A 19,939-nucleotide genomic window follows, 5' to 3' on the forward strand; every position below is an offset into this window, starting at 1 on the left:
GGCCCTATGCAAGTTTCAAACACTTCACTCATTCTTTTTTGCATTCACTCAACTGCATTGATTCGCATATATGCTCTCTTTTGATCTCTACAACAATCCTTTAATGAAGGTGGAGCAGTAATTTTGAGGGTGAGGAAACTGAGAAGAAATATTTCTAACGCCATGGAGCTAATAAGAAGCAGAACTGAATCTATCGCCCTGGTCTCATGCAGTCCTGTCCACAGCTCTGTCCCGCTAACCGTGTTCTTTCTGGAGCTTTTAAGGCAAAATACTTTAAATCTTAAACTAAAATTTAAAACCTCCCAAGGGTACTTAAAATGTCTACTAATGTTTAATTTGTGTGTTCCTATTTCAGGAGTACATCTTTTATGTAAATGGCAAATGCCCCAAATTCCTGTAGTTGAAACATATTCAGGCACAGTGGAGATGCTGGCGTGAATCCACATAGCATGATTGTCTGCGTTGCCCTGGCCTGTTAGGGTTCTGCTGAGTTGAGGGGCAGGAAATGGAGAAGCCACGGCTCTAAGGACTCAGATGCTTTTCCCCAGGTGCTCTTTGTACCCTCAGTGAATTCCCCAGGCAGTGAATGGCATCCAGAAAGAAGGCTTGTGTCTTAATGACTGGTTTTATCCTAGGCCAGGGTCTCTCCACCTCCACTCAGTTGACATCTGGGACTCAGTAATTGTGTTAGTCTGTTTTCACACTGCAGATAAAGACGTACCTGAGACTGAGTAATTTATAAAGAAAAACAGGTTTCATGAACGCACAGCTCCACATGTCAGGGGAGGCCTCACAATCATGGTGGAAGGTGAAAGGCAAGTCTTACATGGCAGCAGGCAAGAGAGGAGGAGAGCCAAGCGAAAAGGGAAACCCCGTATAAAGCCATCAGAGCTCATGAGACGTATTCACTACCACAAGAACAGTATGGTGGAAACTGCCCCCATGATTGGGAGGAGGCTCCAGGAAATGCCATCAAGAAATCCAAAGCTGCTTTTCTCCCAGCTGCCTCAAGTTGTCTCCCACCAGGTCCCTCCTACAACACATGGGAGTTGTGGGAGCTACAGTTCAAGATAAGATTTGGGTGGGGACACAGCCAAGCCGTATCAGTAAAATTTGGGTGGGGACACAGCCAAGCCGTAGCAGTAATTCTCTGTTTGGGGACCATCTTGTGTACCACTGGCTGTTCAGCAGCATTCTTGGCCTTGACCCACAAGATGACATGAGCATTCCCCACCCCAAGTTGGGACAACTAAAATGTCTCTGGACATTGGCAAATGTCTCCTGAAGGTGCAAATTGCCCTGGTTAGAATGAGTGTGAGACAGATGTGCCTCATCTTTTCACTCACCACCCACGGGCAGATATTCTCTTGCCCCATTTCTCTGAAATGCATTGTTTCTTCTCAAGAAAAATGCAAATTATGCCCAGAGAATGTGGTCAGGATGGCTGTTGTTCTCTGATCATGCACTATGTGTGCCCCAGGCACCGTGACATGCATTTTGCAGAGACTGTGATCTGATCATCATGATTGCCCTATGAATCAAGTACTATCATCATGCAACATTATAAACAAGGAGGCTAAGTTTAGCAAAGCGAAAACCTGGCCCACATTTCCCAGGATAGAAAACAGTGATGGCTCTTCAGGCTACACACTTGGCAGAGGCCTGAGACTTAGAGAAAGTGGATCTCAACCCTGTGGCCCAGGCTCTCACTAGGATGGTCCTAAACACGCACGTGAAAGCTGTGTCCAAGAGCACATGTTGGTCACACAGATGGTAGCAAGTCCAGGTGTATGCACGGGTGTGTGTGCACATCAGAGACTGTGAGGTGAGCAAACTCTGCTACTCTACCAGAAGAGTTTATGGAAGAGTCAGGCCGTCCTCAGCCATCCTCAAGGCAAACGAACCACTGTAAATCTCAACTGCGTTAGAGTGATTTAACGTCCTATCAAACCTCATTCAAACTAATCTTGTTCCATATCAAATGTCAGTGATATCGAGATTGCGGGATCTTAGCAGGCCCTGCGTAAATGCAAACCACCAGGGAGCTTTTCTTGGGAAATCCAAGACTGAGAAAGAGGAAGTGAAAAATGTTCTATAGTAGTGGGTCGATCTTTTAAAGCATTTAACCCACCTGAAACCACCACCCCTGAAGGACTAAAATCTCAGTGGCATAAACCCATGCAGAGGTATCCCTGGCACTTAGGGGCGAAAACCCATACCTCCAGGAGGAAGCTCTGGGAACTTTCTCTGCTGTCTTCCTCAGCCATCCATCCCATCAGGGCAGATCCACAGCACCCCACGTTTCCCCAGAGTTCTGAGATACCTGTGCTTAGCCTAGATGTGACATCTCCCAGATCCATTATGTATTTATAGCCAATGTCCTCAGAGTAGAAGTCCAGTAAGGCAGAATTTCCACATTCCTAGTAAAATAGACCATGCCCTGGAGCTGCTGCCTCCTGGAGAGGCCCCAGGAAGTATCCTGCTACAGAAGATTTAAAATGTATTGCTGCTCTGCCAGATCTGACCACAGATATCACTCGGGTCCCATCCCAGGTTGCTGCGAGACTCTTGGAAGGACCAAAAGCCATCGGCCAGCAAATAGATTGTATTCCTGTGTGTCCAGATTATTTTCCATCTGGCCTTTTGAGCGGCATTATTTTTCTTCTTCACTTGCACGGAACCCAGGGTACAATCAAGGTTAGCAGCTCGTACGTTGAACCAGATGGAAAGCATTTAACAATGACTCACCGATGACGGGCTGCCATCCGGGCTGCTGGGGGTGGCCTTCCGCTGCCCACCGCCTGCCATGCCTTGGGCATTTCAACCATGAAACAGGAGCAGAGTATTAGACAGGAATGGAGAAGAAAATGTTCCCCTCTCCCTGGGGTGGGAGAAGGATCCAGGAAGCACCGTCAAGAAAGTCAAAACTGCTTTTCTCCCAACTCTGAGGTCCCACTCTGCCTGGAGCTCCAGACATCCTTCCTGGGGTCCAAGGTCATAGTGCTAACAGCTTTCTTACCACATCAGGAGGCGGGTGTCTTGGAAGATCTGTCCAGAGAAAAGGACACCAAAGAACGACCCTCCCACAGCAGCACTGCAGGCCCTCTAGTCCCTGGATTTGAGGAGAGCCAGGGGTCTCCTGTCCATCCCTCCTCCCCTCAAGGCCCACCCCATATCCAAACACGGCTCACTATTCTCTCTGCCTCCTCTGCACCACAGTCATAGGGTGGGGCTGAATTTATTTTTTTCAGTATTAACTCCCCTCCCCTCAGGACACTCTACCCCTTGACCCAGCCTCTGTTATCCCTCCTGGCTCCAGGGAAGGACCCTGCAGTGGAAATCAAAGGAAAGAGATTTTGAGTCCAGATAACTGGGAATAAACCAGCAACTCTTCCAGCCCCAGGCAGGACAAAGAAGGGGATTTCTAGAAGGAAGAGAGAGAACAAAGTCACTGGAGCATTTCCGAGATGGAGCCTGCCCCTGCAGACAGCAGACCCCAGGGACGTCGGAGGGTCTGGGACAGCAGGCCACGGTGCCCTGGGCCCTGTGGGAGACGGAAAATCCCCCCAAAGCAGAGGGTGCCGCCTGGTGAGTCCGGGTCTGGTTCAGTGTCACCCTCCCTCCCTGCCCCTCCACTGCAGTGTGGGAGGAGGCAGCTGGGAGAGCCCTGGGCCGCAGAGCAGCAGAAAAACAGAAAAGGGCCAAACCAGTCTCACGGTCCAGCGAGGCAAAAACAGCAGCCAGAGCCACAGGAACAGGGGTGGCAGAGGAGCCCTGCAGAAGGCACAGGCAGTGGCCGTCTCAGACATCCAGGTCGACAGACAAGCCTGAAAGACCCCCACCCACCCCAGCACTGTTAGGCCCTGGGAGCCTACTGAAATTCCAGGGTAAGGGGGTGGGAGAGACCCCTGGATGGACTGCGATGGCAATTCAGCACAGCAATTCAGTTGAATGCCTTTTTACAGTTCCATCTGTTGCATGGCCGAGCGTGTGGATTGCAATCGATGCCCCCTCCCCCTCCCCACTTTGAATTTACTACTGGAGAAATGTATTTCTGCCTGAACTTGACGCCTAGAAGGCTCACAGCAAACATGTAATCCATTTTTATTGTCAAGGAACACATATTTAGGTCGAGAACTTTCCCAATTTCATGTTGCCATCCTACCTACTCTTATTTTCCCTTCTTCAAAGAGGTATCTTTGCCTCTTTGTATGCTGTTATCCCACTACCTACATTATTGTTATCGAATCAGAATCCCACTGAAGACCACGTGTATGTGCACCTGAGGATGTACATGTGTATCAAGAACATATTTCCAGTAAGTTACAGCCCTAGTTTCAAAACTCTAAGCTGTGAAGCCCTTTGCAGGAAATAGGAGCCCCCTGCAGTGGACTCGGTCTGTGGGCCCCTGGGGACTGCAGAGCTGCCCATTGTGGGTCTGTGGGGCAAGGATTTGCACAGGGTGCTTTCCAACCTAGCAGCAGCCCCCAGGCTCACAGGTCAGATGAGCATCTGGGACTGCCTTTGTGTTGGCAAACAGCTCTCTATGCAGAGAGGTCTTGGCAGAGGTAGAGGTGGTGAGGGCAGTGCTGGGAGCCCAGCCCCTCTCTGAGCCCCTGCCCAGCTGACTCGTCTGTTGAAGTCTCCACCGTTCTTGTGGCTCCAGGTAGAGTTAGAGAGGGCCCAGCAGGAACTGGCCATTCTGAGAGCACTCTTTCCAACCACTAGTAAGGGCATGCATAAGCTGGGGATTCGCTCTTTGTGTGGCCTCAAGAGGGTAGCTGATTGGCACAGTTTAAATGAAGACTTTGTATAGGAAGTGTTGCCCCTGGAGGTGTTTACCTTAGCAGAGGAGATTTAAGGGGCTTTGCACAGGCCCTGGAAGCACACAGGCGGTAGAGATGAGGACACCAGTCCCACAACCTGAAACTCTCCTGTCTGGACAGCAAGTGGCACCTTCTCTGTACCAGCCTTCTCTCCATGACCATCTCGCTGGACCCTAGCAATCGTCCCCCGCTACCAAACACATTATTGCCTGAAAATTTAAAAAAAAACTATGCAGTGTGCTCAAGTGTTTTTCTTTTTATATCATTTCAAACAAGTTAACCTGGTGGCTTTTGCTTTTCGGTAGCACTCTTCTTCTAAAATCTTCATTCAGTTGGCCTGTGTGTGCCGCATATATCCATGTATTACTACCACGCATGCTACTCAAGTGCCAAAACACACTTTTAAGACTGAGACTTGATGCATTTTTAGGAAACAAAAATCTTTATTAAAAAAAATAACTTACAAATGGAGAGAACTCTCTGAAATGCGACTGTTCGTTGTGTGCACAGATTTGCAGTCCAGAACAGTTTTTTGTTTTTTTAAAATGTAACTTTACAATACTATTAACGTCACAAACTGCATTACAGAGCAGTTTTCGTTCCATATCCCGTGCCGGTACGAAACACCACACAGATATAAAATTATGGTAAATAAAACATTTCAGCCAAGACTGGCATATATTTATATATTTATATATATTTTTATATATATATATAATTTCAGAACAGCTAACAATTAGTGTCATCCTTAGTCAAAACTGAAGTCAAGCTAACCTTAAAACTACAACACTCTGAATATATGTCAGCACTATGCCTCCCAAACAATATTTAAAATATATTTAACTTTCAAATACATTTATAAGGTACACCAATAGTGAGAAAATAAAGTCTTAAAATTTAAATACAAATCACCATATAAAAAATTCAGAAAACACAGAAAATCCTATCTTACAGAAGTCCAGGCAAGCCCGTCCTCAGCTGGCTCTGATGCACAGCACTGCTGTACGACACACCTCTGCCTGTTGCAAAACTGTCAGCACGTACAGCCAAACGACAGCCGCGTTGTCAAGAGAAAGAGAGAATGGATGCGGGGGGCACGTGCTCCCCTCTTCACGTTACTCAAGCATCAAGACCCGAAGCTACTTTGCTTTGCTCTAGAAAACCACAGGGCCCATCACCCTGTTCAAAAACAAGCAACCCCGTCCCAGAGCCTCTCCAGGGCGGATCATTTGGTGCTCTGCTCCAAGGCAGAGTACTCCGTTTCCGAGACTCTGGAGGCATCGATGAGCTTGGTGAGCCCGGTTTTGGCTGAGTATTTGAAGATGAAGGCCTTCATCAGCTCGTACCTGTAGTTGCGATTGATGAAGCTGTAGAGGACAGGGTTAACGCAGCAGTGCACCAGCGACAGGCACTGTGTGACGTGCAGGGCTGTGAAGAGGGCGTGCTCCAGCCGGCAGGTGAAAGGGATGTAGTGCAGGATCGAGAAGATGTCCAGCAGCACCGCCACGTGGTAGGGCAGCCAGCAGACGAGGAAGACCACCACGTAGGAGAAGATGATCTTCCGGCTGCTGTGCTTCTCCTGGTCACCGGACGCCGAGATGGCTCTGGCCAGCAGGAAGTAGAAGACAGCGATGACGGAAAAGGGAACGGCGAAGCCCAAGACCACAGAGACCAGCTCCATGCCGATCAGCCACTCCTTGATGCTGTGCTCAGGGTAGAAGGAACGGCAGTAGGTTTCATTGTTGGACGCAGACGTGACGGTCTTCAGGTAGTAGGTGTCTGGCAGAGACACGCAGAAGGCCAGCAGCCACACCAGGACGCAGACGACACGGCGTACCATCTTCTTCCTGCTGCTGGAGGTGTTGGTGAAGTAGGTGATGGAGAGGTAGCGGTCCACGCTCATGCACGTGAGGAAGAAGATGCTGCCGAAGAGGTTGATGGAGAAGATGAGGTGTGTGACCTTGCACGTGAGCTCCCCCATGGGCCACTGGTTGTGCTGCACGAGGCTGACCACCCAGACTGGGATGGTAAGGACAACCCACAGGTCGGCGATGGCCAGGTTCAGGATGTAGCAGTGCGTGTCGTAGCCTGTGGTCTTGGCCTGGATGTTCACCCAGACCACCACGGAGTTGGCAATCATGCCGATGACGAAGATGAAAATGTAAATGAAGGCGAGTGTGTAGAGCAGGACACTTTTGTTGGGCATGTTGGGGCACATCACCGTGTCCACCACGATGCAGTCGCTGCTGTTGCATGGCCAGCTGATGTCCGAGAAGTTCCCTGGCTCCGAGTAGTCGAAGACATGCAGATCCATCGTGCTGAGGGCGGGCAATCCAATGACCTACGAGAAAACCAAGCAAACAAAAAAGATGGAAGAGAAAAGTCACTTCATTAGGAAAAACTCCAGTTTCAGGCAAAATGCTTTTCCAAGGCCCTGATAGGCTCAGCGGTTTGGGTTTAGCTCTGTAATGTCTTTGCAACGAAGGGAGAAAAAAAAATCCATAATAAAACTCTCCAAAACAAAATAAAACATACTCGGAATCTAAATCCACGGGGTTCTCCAAGACAGAAACTGTGTTTGCTTTCTCCATCTTTTCATGGCTATGTTCTCAAGACACCGCCAGTCTGGCTGTGCCCAGGGTGTGAAATCAACACAGTACAGGGGCCAAAGAAACGTCAGGCAGCTGAGCCCCAGCCACCGCGATGCTGATGGCCTGCTCGCTCTCAGCAGGGGACGGTGGAGCCATTTTATCTACGTCCCCAAAGAATGGCAGGGTTGTCTGCTCCTGGCACCGCTGTATTACAAGTGTCCTGCTTTGGTGTCTTAATGAAAGCATTTCAAATCCTCCTCCAAATTTGCATTTAAAATGTGACTCAGCACTCTTTACTTTTCTGCTAAATTCACATGTAAACCTGCGTCTCAGGCAGCCCCAGTGTGCAGTCATAAAGCCTCCGGAAACACAGTGAGCCTACGCAAGGTGGCCCACAGCTTAACTGCGCCCCGAACCTGAAGACTCTGGGTTGACAGTGTGGTTTTCAATGAAGGGCAACCAACCAGCTGTCTCTAGCTCTGGGTCAGCACCTGTTTTTCCATTCCTTTATTTGTTCAACTGCTTCAAGAGCAAAGTGTGCCAAGACTCAAAGCACAAAAACCACCAACTGTTGCATTTCAGGAGGGCTGACAATTTTCCCAACTGTTTTCCCTGCTGACCTGAGGTGGGACCAACACTCCGTCACCATTTCACTGCCAGCCAGAATTCAGCCACAGGGTACCATTGTTATCTGGCAGTGATTTCTCCAGACAGACTGACAGCGGCTGTCTTCTACTGCCAGTCCGCCCATGGGAAGGCCCTGAAATCCCTCCAGGCCATGGTCCTGGGTCAGCAATTGGCCCTGCCTGAACCCCACTGTAAAATGAAAACCTCAGCCCAAGGATGCAGTTGACAGTGACATAGTTGGGTGGATGCCCTTCCCCCTCACTTGTCCCAGGTGATGACTGGCCTAGGGTCAAGTCATTATTTACCAAGTTCATTTAAAGTGGATTCCAGGTTACATTTGAGAATTCCCTGGGGGATCAAGGATAACGGTCAGGGATCAATGTCCAGGTAGCTCGCTAGCAGTATGCAAAGCCACAGCTGGGAAGCTGCCCATGTCGAGATCAGACATTCCTGGGTTGGAATTCTGGCTGCTCTATTCATTAGCATTTACCTTAAGAGTTCATCTGTCTGCATCTGCCTCCCCAGGACAGCAGCACCTATCTCACAGATACCCTAAGAAGAAAAGGACTAATTCAGAGCTTGGCCCTAGCCGATGCTCAGTAAAACGATGCTCAGTAAAACGTCTCCCGCTTCTCCCTCCCTGGCCAAGAAGAAAGAACCCTGGGGATTCTCCCACCTAAGGGGAGAGGTTTTTCCCTTTAGCAAAAAGCAGAACCTGGTTTAATTCTACTCCCCTTGAAAACTGGCTTTACTGGCTAAGTAATAAATATCCCCGGTGGAGGGAGACTCACAGGCTCACACAGAGACTGGGTTGTTTGATGGGTTTCTCCTTTGGGACAATATGAACAGAATCCCTGAAAAGTGAGAAATTGCGCGGCCTCGGCTCCACAGCCCCATCATTCACAGCAGAGGACCTCGCTTGAACCCCACTTAGCGGAGACTGTTGCAGGCTTCTGGGCACTTCCCTCTGCAGGATGTAAATCACCGTGGGGTCCCCTCCTGGTGACCTAACCTGACTCGGTGTCCTCCACGGCCGACAGAAAGCGCTGGGCCTCCCATGACAGCCGCATCCCCTCCCCACTCTGAAAGCCCTTCATGGAGGGAACCACGCTGGTCCTGCAGCGGGAGGCCTGGTTGTCCTCAGAGTCACCCACTAGGAGGAATCAAGCCCTGTGACCACTGACTTATGACAAGTCCTGATGCCCAAGCATGGGAGGGTGCCCGTGGAGGTGAGCAAGGTCAAGGTCAGGACAGAAACTCAAAGTAGGAGGCTCAGCACACCTGTCCTAAGACGCAGCTCTAGAACTCCAAAAGGACGTAGGCCCAGCAGGGAGCTGAGGAAACCCTGGCCTGCCAGACTGCCCCCAGGGCGGACAGCCAGCCCCAGGCTGTGCCTTGAAGCTACTATCTCCACCTTCCCTTGGCCACCACCCAGAGCTGACGTTCCACTCTCCACCCTGTGATTCCAGGAGACAAGGATGTCACCTTTGCTCTCCCACATGGCTCTACTGCAGCCACCTTTTCCTTTGTCCCATTTGCATCATGGCTTGGTTTCCAAAACACTTTCACTTGTGATCTCATCTGACCCCAGAGTCCCGGGGAGCAGAAGAGCTTGAATGGAGGACGGCCCCACAGCTGGGCAGCAGCAGGGACAGCAGCTGGGTCCAAAGGGCAGCTCGGCTGGTGCCTGGCTTGGGCTCCCTGCTCTGTCCCCACTGGCACAGCCACTCAGCAGAAGCTGCCATAAATCCTGGGGTTTGGGCCATTCACAGGGGCTAGAAAGAAATGACCCTCAGTCTTTGTTCGCCAGAACTTGGATCCCGAATCCGCCCCACCTCTCTCCCCCACCATGGTGACAGTCCTCTGGCTCAGGTCTTACTCGGCCTCCAGTGTAGAAACATGTCAGGTGCCGGCTGGCCAGGTGCCTGGCCACTGCTCGGCATGGACGGCCCCTGCGGAAGGCCAGGTCACTCAGTGAGAAGACGCCTGGTTCCCACACCTCCAGTGTGTCCTTCCTTCCAGTTCCTCCATTCTTAGCACAAAACAGACACTCACCTGCTTTGAGCTACCAGCAGCCTTCAGTATTCTTAGAGCTCAGAGTGGGACTGAGAAGTGGAAAAGGGCTCAGAGACCCCCATCCAGTCCTTGGCTTTCTACCTCTGCCTCTTTGGGCAAAGAAAATTTGATTTAGGGGCCACTGGTCCTCTGAGTCAAAAATAGTATTTCTGAGATAGGCCCTTCCCCGCTCGGCTGTCCTCCCCTTTCCTTGCTTCTCCCCTCCTGGGTGGCACAGCGGGAAACTTCCAAAGAGGGTGTGGCTGTTGCTGCCCAAGGGCTGAATGAGAGAGCAGAGGCTGGAGCTCCTCACTGCCCCACCAATCACCGGCCACCCATCATCAGTCACCGATCCCCGATCACCAATCCTCAATCACTAACCAGCCCAAGGAACAGCAGCCCACACTGGGACTGGCCAGGAAACGAAGTCAGAGCCCCATACCCTGATCACCTGCTTTCCTCTAGGGGCCTGGACCAGCCTCTTCCTTCCCATCACCAAAGGCTCCAGTGGTCAGATAAAGGAAGGAAAGTATAGCGAAAAGGGAGATTAAGCAGACAGTGCAGTCATCAAGTCCTCTGCAAATTTAAATGGGAGCTAAAGAAAACAAACAACAACAACAACAAAAAAAGTGTCATACAATAGCTCAGCCTTTCGTCATTTCGGTATTTTTCATGCATTAGGTTTCAGAAACAAGGGCTGTCTCCAGAAAACAGATTATTATTTGACAAAGACAATCAATCCCCTTATTCAAAATAGGGAACTGCCACGTAACATGGAATGTGGTCTGCGACAAAGGCTCTGGCCGCCCCAGCCTGCGTGCAGGACGTTTAGGGTGGGCAGGGCCCACTTGCATTGAATACCATTCACTGATGGTGTGCGTCCGCCATTGGAGCAAAGAATCTTCCTAAATTACCTGCTTAGACCTTAACAAGTGACACTCTCAGAATCCCTGATAGGAACAAAGGCTTCATAGGGCAAACTATGAAATGTGTACCCAGGGCCCCTGGTTCCCAAAGGCCTGGTGACAAAGCTCCCTGCAAAATCTGAAAGTGGAGAGAGGGAGGGAGGCCTCTAATGAACCCCCAGAGAGCCCTACACAGAAATCACAGGTCCCCTCAAGCAAAAGCAGGGGATTACCTCATCCCATACAGAAAGAGCTGATTGCATTCCGCACAGATCTGGATGGGCCAGCCCTTGGGTCCTTGTATACATTCTTAATGCCTCTCAGCCTGTGCCGGGTCTGTTGACGCTGGGAAGCTGGGACAGCCGATAGCCACAGGGTCTGAAGGAGACATTCCACTTAGACCAGTCACCCTCTGCTGGAATCAACCAGCAATTCCATTCCCGCTTGAGGCCAGGGTCTAAGAACCATTTCTGGGTGTGAATCAAACCTGCCCACTGACTGGGTTTCTATGGCCTCCGTGCCCACGCCGGGGCAGGCAGGGGAATGAGACCCACTTCTGACACTCAGGTTCTAAGGTTTCTGCATAAAAGATTCCAGGGGGAAGGAAGGGGAGGGAGTGCAGAACAAAAGACATTTCTTTCCAGTTCTGTGATGATACAAATTCACACATTTCTCTCCTCAAAATATTCATGTGTCTCCAAATGTACACAAGATGTTTTTTAAAGCAGTATTTATTTACGAGCAAACACTGGAGACAACATAAATGTCTTTCAACAGAGGCATGACTCAGTAAAGCCTGGGTCTCCGCCATCTGGAATATAATACAGCTGTGAGAGGGAGGCCTCCCTTCATCCACAGGGAGAGTTACGGCATGCTGTTCAGTGAAAGACAATGCGCAGACGCACACACACACAGCACAATCCCAGCTATGCAGAAAGACACACAAAAATTACACTTATGTATTTTTATATGTAAATACATGTGCACAAAGGCATAGAAAAAGACCTGCAGTAAGTATGAAACTTGGGGCCGGGAGGGTAGGAGGAGGGAACAAAAGGAGACGTGTAGTTTTTACTCTTTAAACTCCTGTGTTATTTGAAATTTGACATCAAGAATTATGTAAATTTTCTTAAAGGGAGGAATGGTCCGCAAACAATCGAGGTTCATGTTCCATTTTCCTGGACCACAGCGACCCAAGGGAGAACGAAAAGCAGTGAACGTCAGCTTTCATTCCCTTTTTCCCAGCGCCTGCTCTGTTTTATCTCATTCATTCCTTCGTACAGGGGTCACCTTTTTAGCGGCCCTGTCGCACGTTGCAGTGACAGGGAGAGAACTTCCCTGTAGCCGGCAGTGGCGAGCACCTGTCCAGCCCTGCATCCCTTCCAGCCTATGGCCGGCAAAGGGACTCCTCTGTCACTCACAGCCCAGATGGGGCTCCTCTTGTCAACTGCAGGACTTTTCCCGGAGATTCACCTCTCGTTTCTGGGATTTTTTATTCATCAACCAAGTATCCTTGACAACGACCGTGCTGCGGCAAGCAGCCTGGGGTATTCAGCTGCATCCAAATGGTCTCCCTGGGCTCACTCTGCAAGCTGAGGGTGAAGCCAGAATTAGAAGCACTCAGGTTTAGAGCCTCCATGGGTGGTGGCTAAGTATGCAATCAGCATGTCCTCACGCTGGTTAGTTCCTTCCAGAGAATGCCACGTGTTCAGGCACCCAGCCAGTGTTCCCCCAAACTCCCTTCCATATGTTTGCAGTCTCCAATCACAAACTCTTCCCCACTGATGCCCTCTGCCCTTCTGATTCTCCCACCTTCTCCTGGCCGCACACCGCACATCTCTATTCTGGAATGTCTTTTGTACCATGACGTTGTTCACGTTTCTTGCCCCTCCACCTCATTCCTACCAAGCCCCGAAGCCCCCACCAAGTCTTCTGTAACTTTATGTAGCTACAGCGCTACAGCTATACAGCTACAGCTGTACACAGTAGGTGCTCAATGAGCCAGCAGTTAATCATGGTCCACCGAGACCCGCGACCGTGGCCAGCAGCGGAGACGGGCGTCCAGGAGAGACTTTTCTGAAATCGTCACCGAGCTGGTGTTGGCGGACTGAGCCTCTTGTTCGAGGAGGCACTGCTCTGGGGCACGTGAGGACAACAGATCAGAAACGTCTCCCCGCAATCCCCGAGACCCCCCCCCGGCTAACTGGGAAGGCGCGCAGGCCCATCATGCCCCTTCAGCAGGAAGATGAGGGGTTTCTACTCTGGTGGCTTACGGGGCCTTCAAGGAGGTAGCGGTGATCAAGGATGTTCCAGGAAGGCACAGCCACGGGTAGAGTCACCCAGCCTGGCTGAGGCAAGGACTCTCCACAGAGAGCAGATGGAGGTAAGGGTTGGGCCTTAAAGGGTGGGCAAGAAATGTGGCCTGGGCTTATCCATGCAGGAACCAGGAAGGTCTAGAGCAAGGCCATGGCTTTGGGGCAGAGGAAGCTTTGGGAATGGAGGTAATACGAACCCCACAGGCGGCTTTGCAGTGGGGTGCTCTGGTAGCTGGGTGCAGACCAGGCTGCTACACACACGTCACTCCTCTACAGTGGCACAGATAAGATAACCCAGGCCAGGCCTGGGGCCCCAGGACCAGCTCCCAAACGAGGGGCCCTCTGGCCCTCTGGGCCCTGCAGGACCTCTGCCTCCTTCACTGGCTTTCTGCAGCGTGAGACCTGTGTCCTACAAAGGAATTTCATGAAGAAACTCGGTATTGTCCCAGACAAGAGCTGGGACAGTGGCCCTCACTGTTTGCACACCTGGCAACTGAGGCCAGGCCAGGTGAAGAGACTGGGTTATGGCAGGCTTGTGGCTAAGAACAGAGTTCTCTTCCCCTTTCCAACATCTCCAGGGACTCTCCAGCGGGAGTCATGCTACAAAAGCAAACGCTCTGGTCTCTTGGAGCAGATAACACCTCTTCCACCAGGCTAGCCCCGGCTTACGCTGAGCCTGGAAGTTAGATCAGGAGAATCCACACTACCTCCGAAGAACCATTAGGCAACTGCGCATCACTGAGTGGGGGATGTGTGTGTGCATGTGTGTGTCTCTGTGTGTTTTTAACCAATGCTACATCACATCTATGGGGAAACCAACCAAGTAACCTAGGGGAGAAACCCACGGAAGCTTCGGCCCAGGCAGACTCTCTGTGACTATCCGCTAGGGCTGATAGCAGAATGGAGAGCTGTCTGTCACCTCTGCTGCCAGCAATGGGAAACAGTCTCAACTGCACATTCACTAGCGACCGTGAGTGATCTTATTTTATGCAAGTACGTACCTGCTTTGAATTGCTTGAGAACTCAAAAAACAGTAACTACAGAAAACTCTATACCCTGATTCAGATACAGTCCACCTCTTCTCAGGGTCCTTAGACATACTTCACATGAACACGTGGGGCATCCTCGTCCACTTTAAGGATTTGGTGGATCAAATAAATCCCACATCCAGAAACCTGATCTGGTCTATTGTGCTCAGCTGCCCGACAGGGAAGCAAAGCTATACCCACAAGAGCAGGTCCAGAGATTCCCACGTCACAAATGCTGCCGTCTGGGCTGGCCCACTGTAATCAGAGCCCTGATTCCCACCCAGCTTAGGACAAGGACGAGGCAGTGGGAGGTCAGCCAGGCTAGGAGAGCCTCCTCACCCCCCGCCCTCAGCCAGACACAATGGGTTTCCCAGGAGGATGCTGTGCAAACTTAGGCTCTGCATATACAACTGAGGGAGGATGCCCACATATCTGTTATAGCAGGAAGAGCAAATTACGCTTACTATCTGGCTGACCCAGCCTTCAAAACACAAAGTCCCCCACGCTGCCCTGGGCTCGTTATCTGTCCCTTTGCCGACAGCGGTTCAAGGCCACCTGAGATAGTCTCGGCCCCCCTCCGCCTTTTCAGTGCCTGGAACAAAACGCAGTCTGCTTCCAAAACTACCTGTGGCTCTTTAAAATTGTCACCATAAAATGGTGCAATTCCCTGATCACTTTAATATCGAAGCAATAATGCCTTTTTTTCCCACTTCCAAATTAGTAGATAAAAGCATCAAATATTCCCTGCAGGAAACCATCAAGTATTCAAAATCAAGAACAGCCCCTGCACCCCTCCTTGTCCTGATCTGTCTATTTCTGGCTTGCTCGCTTTTATTTCAACAGAAAATATGTGTCCTGGAGCTTTGTCTTTTCTTTCCTGGACTTTAATAACACTTGACATGACACAATCTTTAGTTTCTTTCTAAATTATACCTACACACATGCAATCCAATTGAAGGCATTTTAATACTGTTCTTGCTTCTAAGAGTAAAACTAAGTTCTTCGGTTGCTTGGTTTAAAGGTACAAATGCCTTCTGGCCCCAAATTCCCCTCATGTTGTACAAAATCACTGAGAAAAATCTAAAGTTTTGCAATCTTTGACGTCTTTTTCTTTCCCCTCGGTTACTCTTAAGGTTTATAGAGTGACTGCCCTTCAGCCTCAGGTTTGAGTAACTTCAACCAATTTCCCTCACATCGACTTGAAAACAGGAGCTCTCTCCTCAAATGATCCACACAAAAAGCCACTGTTCCTGATTAAGTAGGGTTTTTTGTTTTGGGGTTTTTTTGTGTGTTTTGTGTTTTTTTTTTTTTTTTTTTTTTTTTTTTTTCATTCAGAAAGCCTATACTTGGCCTGTTCTGGGCCTGATTAAAAATCATAATACCTTCTCAACGCTTCAACGACTTGCTGTTCATACGGAGGAAACACCCCCCCAAAGTCGTGTGTGTGCTGCACAGGCATGCTGCCTTGGCGATACTTTATGGAACTTTTTTAAAACGGCGACTGCAACGTCTGCCCCTTAAAAGAAAAAGGCTGATAGGCAGCAAACTACAGCCATTTCTCCATTTTCCTTTGCTTTCCCATCCCCCATCCTGGGCAGCTTCTCCCTCCCCCCAATCTCCTGGAGGTTGTGGCATTAAGCTCTGCAGTTGTATGCACATTCAAGTGTTTATGGCAGAGACTGGGGAAAAAAGAGCAAATTGTTTCCAAGCTAGAGCTCCCATGTGCAACTTTGCTTTAGAAAAAGGCTTTCCATCTGGGGAAAGCTCATATTCTGATGAAAGAAGGACGAGCAGTTTATTCATTTGAAATCTATGGAAAGTTAAAGCACAGAAACCAGCAGCCTCCACTTTCTTTGCTAGGAGTGCCTAGCTGATGTCTACATTTTTCCTGGAATAAATAAAGGGACACTAAAGGCAGCATCTGCCTTTAAAAAAGAAAAGAACAAAGTGACCATGTTGAGACGTTGCAGACTGAAATTTCAGGGGATGTCACTGCACCAAATACGTTCAAAGGGCTGTAAACCAGTTAAGGAAGCTCTCTCCCACTTTTGAAAAACTAAGTAATCCTGTTGTGAGCAAAAGGAAAGAAAGAAAGACAGAAAGAGGAAGACAGAAAGAGAGACAGCCAGTCTGACTTTTACAACTTCTCATTCTCCCTGGAAGTTACAAGTCTTGGCTAACCACCCATTCCTGACCTCACTCCAAAGTTCCCTCAGCCACTCCTTGAATCTTTGCACATGCCAACAAAATTGAACAAAATCCACATTTTACCTGAAGAGTATATTTAAATTGCAAAATAGTAGACTTGTGTGTGTGCTTCCCTCCCGCGCCCCCCCCCCCCCAACAATTGAAGTTGGACTTAACACCTTCTAAGAGAACAGTACTCAGATTAGCAAGCGTGCCATCAAGAGAAGAGAAGACCGGGCTGTATTTAACATTCACGTTTATAGCTTCCGGACTTACAGACTCTGGTAAATCCCCCAAAGTACTGAATTCAAATACATCTTGGACTCACAAAGATTCTCAGCAGTTTTCTGCTCCATTAAGGATGCCTCTTCATAAAGTGTTCATCGTTCTGGAATTACGTATTTACTGCCAATTTTATCTGTTTCCAAACTGATATACTAGAAGCAAAACAGGTAAACAGGGGGTGCCAAGCTAATCCCCATGCCAAATTGGTCAGGCAGAATGGATAGTCTGTGTTCTTGCAAAGTTCCCCTGCTTACTGGAGCTTAAATAGCCACACAGCAAATAAATACCAGATTCCTAAATACACAAGGAAATTTCCTTCTGCAAGTGAGTTAAGAAAATTGCCCTTTGCTTTCTGAAGCGAAAGGTGAAGCCCTCCGAATTAGCAAAAGCACTTTGCAGTGCAGCTACGTACAGCCTGGGTTTTTAGAAACCAGACCCGCAGACTCAAAAGCACCCATCTCAGCGATTTGAAAGAAGTCCTTTGAAAAAGACTCCTTGGCTTAAGAGCAGAAGCCATGCCTTCTTTCCAAGCAGAGCTGCTGCCCCAGCACTGTTTCCTTACCTCTGGGCTGGCTCGGCTGGCTGAGCTCGCTCGCCTTCCTGGCTGTGCTGTGCGCTGGCTCCCTTAGTGCTGAGCAGTTTGCAACAACTGTGAGCTCTGCTGGCTGCAGACTTGCATTATATACACTGCAGAAAAGAGCCTCTCGCCTCTAGATGGCAGCTTTGTAACCCACATCTCTCTCTCCCCCGTGCCACCCCCATTCCACAGGCAGACACACACACACACAAACACACACACAGAACACACCCCTCTTGTAAACCTCACTAGTCTGTTGTTTCCTGCACAAGCGCACTCTTGGGAAACCCCAGCCTTCTTTCATTTGCAAAATCTGATGAAGCCACAAAGTCCGAACCCCATTGGGGAAAACGTCAGCCAAAGAAAAACTGTCAAGAAACTCTAGTGCTTGGCAAAATCATCAAATATTTATCTGGTCTCAGGTATATCTTGAATAATCCCATTAACACCAAGAGTTCCTGCGAATGCCTCTTCGCTCTAGGGAGGACTTTGTTCCCAAGACAAATTACTCTGAACTTCTGAACTTCGGTGTTGATTTGCTAAGCCTGGGTTTTCTTTGCTAATTCCTCCAAAACAGAAGTAACAGTTTTGGTATGACCAATGAGTCGATACCACACCGTATATCCCCAAAGTGGGGAAAAAGAGTCTTTATAATAGATTATACTTGAATACTTTTATTTGTAAAGGACTTCAGGTACAAAATCCTTGAGACTCTAATCAAGATAGTATTCCACAGTGTCTGCCCAGTGCCAGACACGCATTAAGAAGATAATAAATGCCTTTCGATAATGTCTTTTTCTGAGATGAGTTTGGCAAACACTTTACTACAATTATTGAAATCTACATTCTTATTTGGAAGCGTATTCCTAAAGTTCCCCCCGTGGGAGGAATTCAACCTAAAAATGTGATCCAGGCGATACTCATCTCTAATGCCCCATTTACAAAAATCACCCATACGACAGGGACCCAAAGGCCACCCGCCAGCCCGTCCTCATGTGCAATGCTCTGGCTTTCGTATTGCTTTCTCATCTCCTGGAGTTCTTTAAGAGCGGCTCAAGTGGAGTGTGTGAAGGCACCAGCTGTATTCACGCCTTCTCCAGAGCTAAAACTTTGAGATTCTTTTTATACTTCTACTAAAAATAACAGCAGACGCTCGGTCCCAGCGCTGAATCTGGGGGACTGGGAGGTCAAAGTCTCACGTGGCTAGAAAGTCTCAGTGTGGAGAAAGCCCTTAACAAAAGAAATATTTTGTTTAGATAAAAGCTTCACATTTTTCTCCTGAACTGGCTGCCCAGCGGGAGGCGAGGCGCACACCTGCTCTCCGGGGGCCTCTGGAGGGGTCGCCCTGGGGCCGGCCTTTCCCAGCCCGAGCGCAGCGTCGCGCCACCGCCTCTGCAGAGCGGCGCAATCACTCTTCGTGTCACATCGGCCCCGAGCACATCTCCAGGCTCTCCAGAGATGCTGGAAAGGAAAACTGCGAGCGGCTACGACTACCCACACCCAAGATCTAGGCAAGACCTCGACCCTCCACAGCATACGTGTACTGACTTTTTCCGTCCTGTTTCCTTCTTGTGGGGGACCCTGTGTCTGAACCTGCTGGAAATGTACTGGGATCCCCTCTGGACAGAGGCTCGGTTTCCGCTTTCTGTGGCTGTGGCGGTGACTCCAGGGCCTGTCCTTCAGAGAACGCGCTCCGCATTGCAGAGCCGGCGCGCCCGGTGGAAACACAGAGTGGGTGTGAATCTGTTCTGAGCTAAGTGTGCTGTCGCTGGAAGAAAGGCCACATGGACGGGGGACCCCTGACAGGATGCAGTTGCTAACGTTCTCCATTTTCCTTTGCTTTCCCACCCCCATCCTGGGCAGCTTCCCCCTCTCCCCAATCTCCTGGAGGTTGTGGCATTAAGCTCTGCAGTTGTATGCACATTCAAGTGTTTATGGCAGAGACTGGGGAAAAAAGAGCAAATTGTTTCCAAGCTAGAGGAAGGAAAACGCAACGCAGTTTTTTTTGAAAAGGAGAACCCACTTCGTGCGTCCGGGGCCCGCCCTCGCTCCGAGGCCAGAATCCACAAGGCCGCCTTGCAGCAGCTTGCGCCCTGCCCCGCCAGCGCCGGCCCCGCGCCTACCCACGGTCTGAACCCAGCTCCGCACCCACGCACGGCCCCGTGCTCTCCTACAGCCCCACGCCCTGCCCCGCCAGCCCCGGCCCCGCGCCCACCCAGGGCCCGCACCCAGCCCCGCACCCACGCACGGCCCCGCGCCCATACTTGTTCCGCACTCACGCACGGCCGGGCACCCGACCCAGGAGCCTGAGAGGATTCGGGCCCCGGGGTCACCGCCCTCGCCCTTTGACGTTCCCCACCCGTCCCCTAGTTCCGCCGGGCGGGGCTGCGGGAGGCTTCCAGACGGGGAGGGGCGGACCAAGTGCCGGCGAGGAATGGGGCGGGGGGGGTCGGGAACCCTGGGCAGGCTCGCACCCTGGGAGGAGGAGCTGGGTGCTTGGGGCCTGAACTTTGCTGTCTCCTTGGGCCTCCCACTCAGTCCCA

General features: G+C 50.1%; 1 protein-coding gene across 5 annotated transcripts; it reads right to left on the reverse strand.

The window, feature by feature from the left end:
* Positions 1 to 5,249: 5,249 nt before the first annotated feature.
* Positions 5,250 to 19,741, reverse strand: ACKR3 (atypical chemokine receptor 3). Of its 5 annotated transcripts, none has more exons than XM_050751672.1 (2): positions 19,661 to 19,741; positions 5,250 to 7,167 (listed from the first exon to the last, which is right to left on the reverse strand). In XM_050751672.1, exon 2 carries the CDS (start codon positions 7,138 to 7,140, stop codon positions 6,052 to 6,054), a length of 1,089 nt encoding a protein of 362 aa, XP_050607629.1. In that variant the 5' UTR covers positions 7,141 to 7,167; positions 19,661 to 19,741; the 3' UTR covers positions 5,250 to 6,051. The 5 variants fall into 5 exon arrangements, with proteins under 5 accessions (XP_050607629.1, XP_050607628.1, XP_050607630.1 ...); XM_050751671.1 differs by lacking the exon at positions 19,661 to 19,741 and adding an exon at positions 17,382 to 17,491; XM_050751673.1 differs by lacking the exon at positions 19,661 to 19,741 and adding an exon at positions 16,863 to 17,302.
* Between the last annotated feature and the right edge of the window lie 198 nt (positions 19,742 to 19,939).

The sequence above is a fragment of the Macaca thibetana genome, chromosome 12 (assembly GCF_024542745.1).
Source record: "Macaca thibetana thibetana isolate TM-01 chromosome 12, ASM2454274v1, whole genome shotgun sequence".
Lineage (NCBI taxonomy): Eukaryota > Metazoa > Chordata > Mammalia > Primates > Cercopithecidae > Macaca > Macaca thibetana.